The sequence below is a fragment of the Elaeis guineensis genome, chromosome 6 (assembly GCF_000442705.2).
Source record: "Elaeis guineensis isolate ETL-2024a chromosome 6, EG11, whole genome shotgun sequence".
In the NCBI taxonomy this organism is placed as follows: Eukaryota; Viridiplantae; Streptophyta; class Magnoliopsida; order Arecales; family Arecaceae; genus Elaeis; species Elaeis guineensis.
In genome coordinates this window covers 131,636,404-131,648,950 of record NC_025998.2, presented here as the reverse complement: position 1 = coordinate 131,648,950, position 12,547 = coordinate 131,636,404, and the positions used below count along the sequence as shown (strand labels likewise).

Below are 12,547 nucleotides of genomic sequence, written 5' to 3'. Positions count from 1 at the left end.
CAACCCTTCGTTTTAATTATTGCCAAATTTAATGAACCCCCTCCTCCGCCACCTGGTCTCCGTTTCTTTCTCTCCAACCCCAACCTCCCTCTCCTTTTCTTCTCCTATCATCGCTCCCACCACTCTTATAAAAATAAACACCATCCATAGGCCAAAACAACACCAAGAAAAATAGAAGCCAGAACAAATACAACCTAGGAAGGACAGAACCAGAACTAGAGAGACAAATATTAGATATGGAAAGAAAGGAAAAGCAGCACATTTGGGGTAGATAGATCCTCGTGTCCAAATTCCATCATCCCACACTTGCATGGGGTTTTTAAGGATTACAGGCATAGAAGAATAGAGAGGAAAGGAGGAAGGAGAGAAGGGAAAGGAAAAAGGGAAGAGGAGGAGGAGGAGGAGGAGGAGGAGGAGGAGGGAATGGGGAACATGACGCCATTGATGGTGGCAAAATTCACGTCCTTTCCGCCGGAGCTGGCAATGTATGAGGGGGAGGACTAAAACTCAAATATTTATTTTCATTGTCAGTGATTGTTCACCATTATCTTTTATTCTTTCACAGGCCAACAAGCCTTCTATGGACAATTGGGATTTCTACCAGGACCCCCATAGTAGAAGTAGAAATTTTCAGCATAGCGCACATTATAGCAGGTGTACTTCGTACTGACAAGCTGTGTTCCTCGACCAGGAGCTCGAAGATTGTTGGACTGATCAACTATTTGAATGTCTTTGAAGAAGCTCGCCTTGCGAAAACCTTCTTCTGGGAAATGGCCACTGCCCATCTGTGTGGAGGTGTGCTGACCACCGTTTACTTTTAGGTTGACAATCTGCCCTCCCCATTCTACCACAGAGGCACTATCGGACAAATAGTGGAACAAGGAAGAAGGCCAGTAACCCACCGGAGACCGATTCCCAAACTGCAACCACCAATTCCCAGTTTTTGGATCCTGCTCAACCAAATGAATATTCATTACTATTATTTATAGATGAAAAGTAAAAAGGTAATTAAATATGACTACTGTCGTTTTTCTACATCGAGGGTTTGCGAGTTCGAAGGAGAAATAAAAATCATCTGAAGTTTCGTTTTTACCTTTGAAATAAGTAAAGTGATCTGATATTGGGGTCCACCATAGCTAGAAATAGGGTGGATAAAGGCACCCAATGCAATGTCCTTGTTGACTTGAATGAATCCAGGGCAGAGTAGGTTGAAGCAGCCTGCTGAATTGTAACCATCGTTCTGAAATTTTCAGGGAAAAATATAAGAAGCCTCCCAATTTTTATAATCTTTGCCCGGAACCGTTATCAAAATAAAGAATGTCTGTGGCACCTTATGTCATTCATACAATTGACCAGAAAAGAATCCAAAAACTCGAAACAATGAACAATGCAATTCACTTATATTTGATGAGATAAATTTATTAAAAAAACTCATGGAAGACAAGGCAGGAGAACATGAGGAAACAAGAAGCTAATAGAAAAATGAAGGAAATATTAACTTACAGTCCAGTAAGTAAATAGCCGTGTTTTATTATCTCCATACAGACCTCGATCAACCTGATTTTTTTTTTTTTCCCCCACACCAAAGAGTAACCAGCTGAAGTTAATTAACGCATGAAGAGAGGACTTTCAGAATTTCAAATAACTAAAACTACTTTCTATTTATTTGAAATTGAAATCATACATGCCAGCCAGCTTCGACGGTATCTTGTTCATCTTGTTCTGAAGGACCCCCAATAACCCAAATCTCACTTGCGCTGAACTCAAACTGTCGTTCCACTATCGGGTTCCACACATTTATGGTTGCCTTTGCTCCATAGTACTTATCGCCCCTTGCAAAAGCAATCGAAAACTACACCAGAAGACCCAACAACAAACACAAATAAGAAAGGCGAAGGAGAAGTGGAAAACTAAGGGATGCTTTGTTTCTAAGCTACTCTATTTCATATATTTTTAAAACTATATACGTCATGTTCAAAATCTATATTTGGCGGTTGTGAAGAAGTGGGATTTGGGATTGTCCCCGGGGTCTTCTTCCCATATCTTTCAACAGAGCTGGCTCTCAGCACATCATTTTTCTTGGTCCTCCTAATAGGAATGGTGTCCTCGGGGCACCTCCCATTTTGATGCCAAAGCTGAGGTAGGGAGCTACTTTCCTCGTTCTCATCGTATAGGCCTGATGGCGACATACTTGGCCTCATCTGAAGATTTTGCACCAAGTGAAGACAAAGTAAAGAGACCACCAGCTGTAAACACCAAGTGATAGAGGAAGAATTTGAAAAGAAGAGGAAGTGAGAAGGAAAGAGAGAACACCTGGATGGTATGGTTTTTGAGTAAAGGATGATCAAAGGCTGGCTGATGATAGATATGGACACAGTCTATGATATCCCCATCCGGGCTCTTTTTGAAAGAAAAACAAACATTAGAACAAATCAAACCACAAATGGAGAAGCGTTACAGTGAAAAATGCCAAAAATAAGTACCATAAAAGAGGAAGAATACTGTAGAAACTACACGATTGTACTGAATGAAATTCCTTGTTTTATCCAAGCATTGTACAAAACTATTTTCATGCTACCGTGCTTCCAAAATATTATGTAAGATATATATATATATATATATATATATATATATATATATATATATATGTATTTACCATTTCTTATACATAGAATGTCCCAGATTTTTCTCAGCTACCATTTCTTGTTTTATGCAAGCATTGTACAAAAATTCTATATATATATATATATATATATATATATATATATATATATATGTATTTACCATTTCTTATACATAGAATGTCCCAGATTTTTCTCAGCTACCATTTCTTGTTTTATGCAAGCGTTGTACAAAAATTCCTTTTAAAAGATTAATATTAAATTAAATAATCCAAAAATTCAAAACCAAATTAAGGTTCTTTTTTTAAATAAACAAAAAATAAATACTTTATAAAATAGATTTCTATTTAAAAATAATTCAAAAAATTTATTGAAAATTCTCTCGAAATGAACAAAATTTTTTTTTTGACCCCAAGAAACCAAGAAAAAACTAAAAAAAGAAATAAATGAAAAAACTTTTGGATGGCAAACCTTTATGGTTTTGACGGCAGGTTTATTCAATCGCTTCAGTTGCTGTCGAACCTCCAATTGCTGCATCGTTGCCTGTGCCATGGTCTCGGTGCACCATAAGGAGATGATCACAAGCAAGAATGCCACCAAACCATAGCTCATGCTAATATACACCTTCATGGTGCCCTGGTTTCAACCCCTTTTCAATGACAATAAAACAAATATATCATCCAATATACAACAAACAAAGTTTCTTCTCTCTTAATATTGCTGTTTATATGTCAAAGTATATCTTATATTAAATGTCTTATATATTACCATTTATTGAAAAAGATATCAATTCTCAAGCATATCTAATCATCAAATTAATATTACATTAATTATTTTCTTTTATAGAAATTGCCATTTATATGTCAAAGTATATCTTATATTAAACAAGAGTATCTTATATGTGACCATTTGTTGGAAAAGATATCAATTCTCAGGGATACCTAATCATCAAATTAATATTACATTATATTGACCTTAGGTTTGATTTTGATGAATAACAAAATCTTTGAGTATATATTTGGTATTAATGAAATATTTAAGTATTTGAGAAGCTTTAGGAAGTCGGGACCCTATATCAAGACTTTTGCGAAGGAAGATTTGAGAGGTCAAGCTAAGTGTTTTTCAAAGAATCAAGTGGTGGAGCCAATTCAAGAGGACCTTGAGCTGACTCTAGCATAAATTTTGTTCACCCTATGATTGATTTTGGTGATCGTCAAACTTTGAGTAATTATGAATCTAACCATGTACTTCAAGAGTGGTTGTACATTTTTTCAGATGTTAAAATTGAAGAAATAATTCTTGAAAAAGATCTCTACAAAATTCACTAAGTCAATGATCTTTTGAGTAGATTTTTGACACTAATGATCTATTTAAATGTGTAGTGAAAAATTGAAAAAGTTGGGACCATATAGTGTCAAAGCTAAAGATTTTTGAATGAAGTGTTTGGAGAAGGAAGACCTAGAAAGTCAAGCCAAGCAATTTCTCGAAGAGGTAGGATTTTGAGCCTACTTAGGAAGAGTTTGAGCCAGTTTTGGCATGTATTTAATACTTGACACAGGCTTTGAGCCGACTCAAGCATCCCACGAGTCAACTCAAGAATATTTTAAGATTTGGCACAGGCCTTGTGTCGACTCATACACAGGATGAGTCAACTTTGGCACGAGGATGGCACAGGCACGGACTTGAGTCGACTCAAGCATTGGTTGAGTTGACTCTGTCTTAGAGGATAGAGAGCTGATTTTCTAGTTAACTCACCTGAGCTAACTCAAGAACATCATGAGCCGACTCAAGGAGATCTTGAGTTGACTCAAAGAAAAGTTGAGTTGATTTGACAGCTTCTGACAACAATAACGACTAGTTTTCTGCACTTTTTCAATGAAAATTTTTTCGCTCCAATGGCTAGTTCAAGCCCTCCAACAGTTTAATCTCTATCTGCAGCCATTGTGAAGCACATTTAAAGGTGGAGAATCAAAAGAAAAAGAGGAAAAGTAGATCAAGAGTGAGAATCATTCAAAATTGTAAGCTTCATTGAATATCCAAGAAAAAGAGAGAAAAAAGAGGAACCAAGCTTCAAATTCAGAGAGTATTCACGAGAGATCTTCCATAACTTCTCAAGCATCCTCTCAGTATTCAAAGAAGAGTGTTCAAGTTTCAAAAGAGCCCATCATTCAACCTCTTCTTCGCATTCAAAGAGTTCTAATTTTGTTTTCTATTTTATGCTGAAATTTAAACTTTATAGTTTGATTTCTTTATAAGTTTCTTTGGAGAAAAGAAACTTGACGATTAGGCCTGTCCAAGTCCGGAATTGAACTTGTTCGATTTTGATTGATTGGCCCAAAAAATTAACTAGATTGATTGCGAGCTTGGAAAACAAACGGTGTAAGATTTTGGTTGGTGATCCCAAAAAATCAACTGAGTTTGTTTGTAAGCCCGGCTAAAACAAACATACTGTAATCAAGAGGATTATTGTAGAATTTTCAAGAGAAGCCTAGAGAGTAGATGTAGGTGCAGGATTGCACCGAACCAATATAAAATTTTATATATTTGTGTTGTGTTTTTTGCTCTATCCATTTACTTACCTTGCATGCCTTTAGTTATAACTTGGTTTAGCTTTATTTCTTGGTTTGTAATTTACACATTTTAATTCTGCTACTACTAATTATTTTTCACTTTACAATCACTTTAATTGAGAAAATTACAAGTACTTGTTAAAGTTCAATTTGGTTAAAATTTGTAAGAACCCAATTTACCTCTTTCTCTTGGGTTGCTATCTCTAAGCAACAAGTGGTATCAAAAGAGGTACTCTGTTATTAGTTGTTGATCTAGCAGTCTAAAAGCCAAAGATCATGGCAACCCCAAGTGGGGTTCCATTTGTTGAAGGATAATCCACATTTAGACTATTACTATTTAATGGCACCAATCACACTTTTTGAAAAATTAAAAAAAAAATTTTATACAAGCTTTAGATTATGATATGTGAAGAATCATAACTAGTGGATCTCACACACTCACAATTATAGTGAATGGTATGATTTTTTTTAAGCCAAAAAAAGATTGAGATGAGTATGATAAGAGGATGGCTTAATTAAATGTAAAAGCCATCAATGTTCTCTATTGTTCTCTTGATGTATATAAGTTAACAGAATATCTAATTGTATATCAGTTAAAATTTTTTTTAAAAAAATTAAAAATAATTGGATAATAACTGATGACATGTACTCGTACAGTTGAGAAGGTGGAGGCTGAGGAAGGACAATGAAATGACGTGAAAATAAAAATAGCAATGTAGATTTCATGTAACCTCGAGCAACCAGAGACTGGAACATACTTACTTCAGTACTTTCCAGATACGAAAAGTTGCACCACCCAAGCACCCTCAAATGGTCGAGATGCATATGCTGCTGCCGCCATCATGATCTAAAATCTGTTAGAGCTTTTCCCTAATCTCTTTTCTGGTTGATCTTCTTTTGCTGCTGTGATCAAGATGGTCATGCACCACATGCATGAGTATTGCTTGTTACTACCTTGACCAAATCCAGATTCATCAGTATTAACAGAGATATCTTGCTTTCAGATATACATGGACTTAATTTTGTGGAGTTTTTCTAGAAAATAACTTATTAAATGAAAAGTCTTAGGAGGGTTGGGGTATAGGGCATAAGCCTCATACAGTGTGTTTATAGGGCATAAACTGTTGCATGATTCTCATAACAGCAGCTACCTCTGCAGAGGGCCAGGGAGCTGGAATCCTCTGGCTTAGGGTCAGAATAGTCTGGCTTTGAACTCTTAGAGTATAGAGAAGAAGAGAGGGATTTCATATGTTAATACCTTTAAACAGTGCATATTTGCCATTTCTTTCAGTGCTTAATTTAGTTAGTTGTGATGTTTCTTATTTCCAAAGCGATACTAAACACAAACATATGAAGCAAATGTTGGGTCAGGAATCAGTGTGATGTACAATTCACTTTACCAAAGTCTAAGTCTTAAATTGGTGAAGCTAGCCAAAAGAAAACCATGAGGCTTTAAGGTCTGAGCTATTAAGATTGAGGATGTGCTTCTTAAACAAGGTGAAGGGCATGTGAAAATATTGAGATTGTTCCACTGATTCTTTTCGTAATTTCATCTTTTTGAGTTGTGCATGCATTTCTTTGTCACATTACTTTATAATACACTTCCCATGCATTGAAAAAAAAAAAAGTATTTTTGTTACATTGTACATTTTATTATTTTTTGGATAATATACATAGTTAATAAACATAGAAATGATTTTCATGAATTTCCTTATTTAGATAAGGTTAATGCACTAAAAGTGCTCTATCGGTCCATACCACTCCGTACCATTACTTAACCAAAAGTTGGTATAAACGGTACACCAAGTCTCAGTATGCCGAACTGACTCTTGTAATTAGGTATACTGATATTATGCTAGCATCTTACTGGTATGGGGTCGAGTATTGAGATGGCTAATCTTGGCTAAAATGTTCAATCCTTAGTTGGAAACTATTGATGGTATGTTTTTGTACTCTTGACTAAGGGCTCCACGAAGAAGAACAGCCACGATGATTTCTGGAAAAAGGGGTAATGTGATCACAAAAATAAGGGAGAGGGTTTTCAACTTGATTTTTGGTGAAATCAAGGCCAAGGACAATGGCTGAAGGCCAGGGAGAGCAAAGGATAATGCTGCCAAACTTTATCTTGGCTCCTACGAGAATCATATCTTGGTGTTCTAGCAGGAGGTGTCGAACTCGAATGAGAAAAAGAGAGAGAAACTGGGGTGATTGATGGTGGAGAGTCATGGAGGGGTGGGGAGGTCTTTTTATAGGGTTCTACGAGAGTCTAGTTGCCTTATGACTCCGATCCAAGCTGGAGTCTTCGAAGGTGAAGCAAACTCCCATTTGCTGGTCATGCATGGAACACACATGGTTCAGTAGTTGGGCCAAGCCCAGGTCAAGCCGGTCAAATGGACTGGGCTTGACGAGGCCGTCGCATACATACTGAATGAAGTCCACGTTAGGATTACTCTACGTTCCCCCATTCCAACCCTTCGTTTTAATTATTGCCAAATTTTTAATGAACCACCCGCCCCCCCCCCCCCCCACCCACCTCCGCCACCTGGTCTCCGTTTTCTTCCATCCAACCCCTACCTCCCTCTCCTTTTCTTCTCCCATCATCGCTCCCACCACTCTTATAAAATAAACACCATCCAGAGGCCAAAACAACACCAAGAAAAATAGAAGCCAGAACAAAAACAACCTAGGAAGGATAGAACCAGAGCTAGAGAGACAAATATTGGATATGGAGAGAGAGGAAAAGCAGCACAATTGGGATAGATAGATCCTCGCGTCCAAATTCCATCATCCAACACTTGCATGGGGTTTTTAAGGATTACAGGCATAGAGGAATAGAGAGGAAAGGAGGAAGGGGGGAAGGGAAAGGGAAAAGGAAGGAAGAGGAGGAGGAGGGAATGGGGAACATGATGCCATTGATGGTGGCAAAATTCACGTCCTTTCCGCCGGAGCTGGCAATGTATCAGGTGGTGAGGGAGCGGGGAGGGGGAGGACTAAAACTCAAATATTTATTTTCATTGTCAGTGATTGTTCACCATTATCTTTTATTCTTTCACAGGCCAACAAGCCTTCTATGGACAATTGGGATTTCTACCAGGACCCCCATAGTAGAAGTAGAAATTTTCAGCATAGCGCGCATTATAGCAGGTGTTCTTCGTACTGACAAGCTGTGTTCCTCGACCAGGAGCTCGAAGATTGTTGGACTGATCAACTATTTGAATGTTTTTGAAGAAGCTCGCCTTGCGAAAACCTTCTTCTGGGAAATGGCCACTGCCCATCTGTGTGGAGGTGTGCTGACCACCGTTTACTTTTAGGTTGACAATCTGCCCTCCCCATTCTACCACAGAGGCACTATCGGACAAATAGTGGAACAAGGAAGAAGGCCAGTAACCCACCGGAGCCCGATTCCCAAACTGCAACCACCAATTCCCAGTTTTTGGATCCTGCTCAACCATATGAATATTCATTACTATTATTTATAGATGAAAAGTAAAAAGGTAATTAAATATGACTACTGTCGTTTTTCTACATCGAGGGTTTACGAGTTCGAAGGAGAAATAAAACTCATCTGAAGTTTCGTTTTTACCTTTGAAATAAATAAAGTGATCTGATATTGGGATCCACCATAGCTAGAAATAGGGTGGATAAAGGCACCCAATGCAATGTCCTTGTTGACTTGAATGAATCCAGGGCAGAGTAGGTTGAAGCAGCCTGCTGAATTGTAACCATCATTCTGAAATTTTCAGGGAAAAATATAAGAAGTCTCCGAATTATTAAATCTTTGCCCGGAACCGTTTATCAAAATAAAGAATGTCTGTGGCACCTCATGTCGTTCATACAATTGACCAGAAAAGAACCGAAAAACTCGAAACAATGAACAATGCAATTCACTTATATTTGATGAGATAAATTTATTAAAAAAACTCATGGAAGACAAGGCAGGAGAACATGAGAAAACAAGAAGCTAATAGAAAAATGAAGGACATATTAACTTACAGTCCAGTAAGTAAATAGCCTTGTTTTATTATCTCCATACAGACCTCGATCAACCTGATTTTTTTTTTTCCCCACACCAAAGAGTAACCAGCTGAAGTTAATTAACGCATGAAGAGAGGACTTTCAGAATTTCACATAACTAAAACTACTTTCTATTTATTTGAAATTGAAACAATAGCATACATGCCAGCCAGCTTCGACGGTATCTTGTGCTGTAGGACCCCCAAGAACCCAAATCTGACTTGCACTGAACTCATTTGGCCGTTCCACCATCGGATTCCACACATTTATGATTGCCTTTGCTCCATAGTACTTGCCCGGTGCATAAACAACCGCAAACTACACAAGAAGACCCAACAACAAACACAAATGAGAAAGGCGAAGGAGAAGTGGAAAAGCAAGAGATGCTTTGTTTCTATGCTACTCCTTTTCATATGTTTTCAAAACTATATACGTCATATTCGACATCTTGTGGCGATATTTGTGAAGGAGTGGGATTTGGGATTGTCCCCGGGCTCTTCTTCCCATATCTTTCGACAGAGCTGGCTCTTAGCACATCTTCTTTCTTTGTCCTTCTAATAGGGATAGTGTCCTCGGGGCACCTCCCATTTTGATGCCAAAGCTGAGGTATGGAGCTACTTTCCTCGTTCTCATCGTATAGGCCTGATGGGGGCAAACTTGGTCTCATCTGAAGATTTTGCACAAAGTGAAGAGAAAGTAAAGAGACCACCAGGTGTAAACATTTAGTGAGAGGGGAAGAATTTGAAAAGAAGAGGAAGTGAGAAGGAAAGAGAGAACACCTGGATAGTATGGTTTTTGAGTAAAGGATGATTAAAGGCTGGCTGATGATAGATATGGACACAGTCTATGATATCCCCATCCGGGCTCTTTTTAAAAGAAAAACAAACATTACAACAAACGAAACCACAAATGGAGAAGCATTACAATGAAAAATGCCAAAAACAAGTACCATAAAAGAGGAAGAATACTGTAGAAACCACATGATTGTACTGAATGAAATTCCTTGTTTTATACAAGTATTGTACAAAATTGTTTCTTGCTACTATGCTTCCAAAATATTTTGTATAATATTTTTTTTACCATTTCTCATACATAGAATGACAAAGATTTTACTCAGCTACCATTTCTTGTTTTATGCAAGCATTGTACAAAAATTCCTTTTAAAAGATTAATGTTAAATTAAATAATCTAAAAAATTCTAAACCAAATTAAGTTCCTTTTTAAATAAATAAAAAAAATACTTTGTAAAATAGATTTCTATTTAAAAATAATTCAGCAAATTTATTGAAAACTCTCTTGAAATCAACAAATTTTTTTTTTTTGACCCCAAGAAACTAAGAAAAGAACCAAAAAAAAAAAGAATAAATGAAAGAATTATTGGATGGCAAACCTTTATGCTCTTGGCGGTGGGTGTTTTCAACCATTTCAGGTGTTGTTGGACCTCCAATTGATGCATCATGGCCTGTGCCATGGTCTTGGTGCACCATAAGGAGATGATCACAAGCAATAATGCCATCAAACCATAGCTCATGCTAACATACATCTTCATGGTGCCCTTCTTGCAACCCCTTTTCAATAAAAATAAAGCAAATATCATCCAATATATAAAACAAAGTTTTTTCTCTCTTATTACTGCTTATATGTCAAGTATATTTTATATTAAACAAGAGTATCTTATATATTACCATTTATTGGAAAGGATATCAATTCTCAAGCACATCTAATCATCAAATTAATGTTATATTAATTATTTCTTTTTCTTCCCCCAAATAATTAAAGCTTAAACGTCTTTCCCTTCGCAACACAATCAGAATCGAAGGGACAATCATATGAATTTTTGTCCAACACTACTTGCCAATGATTTCAAATAATCTATTTGCTGTAGTGTTTTCTTGATATATATTATGCAGCAATTAAGATTCGTCTTGAAATAAATAAATACTTGTAAAATAAATTTTTATTGTAAAATAATTCAAAAATTTATTAAAAACTCTTCAGAACAAACAAAAAATATATTTGGGCCCTAAAATGCCAGAAAGAACTAAGGAAAAAAATAAATGAGAGAATAGTAAGATAGAAGACTCTGATGCTATCGACAGCAGGCTTATTCAATCGCTTTAGAAGTTGTTGCATCTCCAATTACTACATCATGGCCTGCACCATGGCTCAATGCACGATAAGAAAGACATCACCAATAAACCATCAAACCATGGCTTGTGCTAACATATGCCTTCATGATCCCCTTCTTTGAACCCCTTTTCAATGAAAATAAAACAAATATCCATCCAACATGTAAATCAAAATTTCTTCTCTAACTTTTCTAATTTTTTTATCTTTCTATAGGAAAAGAGAAAAATTTTTAAAAAAAAGAGAAAGAAAGCTTCCAAATTAGCGAGATCAATCCTAACCCTAACCCTAACTACTTTTTTTAGTATTAATTACTATTTTTTTAAATTAACCTAAAATTCACCCACATAAATCTAATAAAAATCTCATGACAAGAGTAGAAATTTAATTGTTAGAAGCATTCATCATCTTAGAATTTTTTTGATGATTGCTGGAGATAAGGTAAGCTTTGAAGTTTGATTAATTTCATGCATCTAATTTAGTTGCATAAAACTCCTTGTTTGAAATTGATTGTACATATTCATCTCAAATTAATTTAAAGGCAGCACCTATAATAAGATAAGGTGGAGATTTCATCACCTTTTTTTAATCCAAAAATAACCAACCAGCATCCCGCATTAACCCAAACCTAACTAAAATCAAGTAGACATTGGCCCCTAAGATCAATTGAGCTCAGTTTGAGTATTGTGGTGAAGTCAAGTGCAAAGTAAGTTCAGACTCATCCTTGAAACTGGTGTCTAAGGCTAAAGGTTACAAAAGCTCAGTCTAAGTGGACTCGTAATTATTTAATTGATTCCGTTAGCTTACCTGGACAATTCAATTGGTGTCTAAGACAAGCAACGGGGGGACCCCCACGACCCCACCTTTTATCTGACTAGTTAAAGGAAGTGAGAACAAATCCAATTTGTATTTAGGTTAAGCCACTCTACATCGAACTGTTAGGTCTAAGAAACCCATAGATGTCTAGGTTTAATTACTTGCTAACTTGATTGCAATTAACACTTAACCACAACTAATTCTTCTCATCTTTCGTCTTTAGGTCTAGATCTTTCTTAAGGATCTCATCTTTAGAACTTCTCTCTTTCTTTCTGTTCTCTTTTCTTTCTTTTTTTTTTAAAAAAAAACTCAATCACATATTAGGGTTTGCATTGGTACATGCATGGTATAATTTTTTTATTTTGATCTAATTGAATCTAATTTTGAAATTAAACGGCT

General features: G+C 36.3%; 2 protein-coding genes across 2 annotated transcripts; both read right to left on the bottom strand.

The window, feature by feature from the left end:
• Positions 1-440: 440 nt before the first annotated feature.
• Positions 441-3,290, bottom strand: LOC105046464 (protein neprosin-like). Its single transcript, XM_073258767.1, has 7 exons — positions 3,093-3,290; positions 2,314-2,400; positions 1,968-2,201; positions 1,685-1,852; positions 1,504-1,557; positions 1,094-1,240; positions 441-950 (listed from the first exon to the last, which is right to left on the bottom strand). The coding sequence occupies exons 1-7, from the start codon at positions 3,249-3,251 to the stop codon at positions 579-581; spliced, it is 1,221 nt and encodes a 406-aa protein (XP_073114868.1). The 5' UTR covers positions 3,252-3,290; the 3' UTR covers positions 441-578.
• Positions 3,291-8,259: 4,969 nt separating this feature from the next.
• Positions 8,260-10,775, bottom strand: LOC105046484 (protein neprosin-like). The gene is made up of 7 exons (XM_029265349.2): positions 10,596-10,775; positions 9,985-10,071; positions 9,639-9,872; positions 9,368-9,523; positions 9,185-9,238; positions 8,775-8,921; positions 8,260-8,631 (listed from the first exon to the last, which is right to left on the bottom strand). The coding sequence occupies exons 1-7, from the start codon at positions 10,752-10,754 to the stop codon at positions 8,260-8,262; spliced, it is 1,209 nt and encodes a 402-aa protein (XP_029121182.2). The 5' UTR covers positions 10,755-10,775.
• Between the last annotated feature and the right edge of the window lie 1,772 nt (positions 10,776-12,547).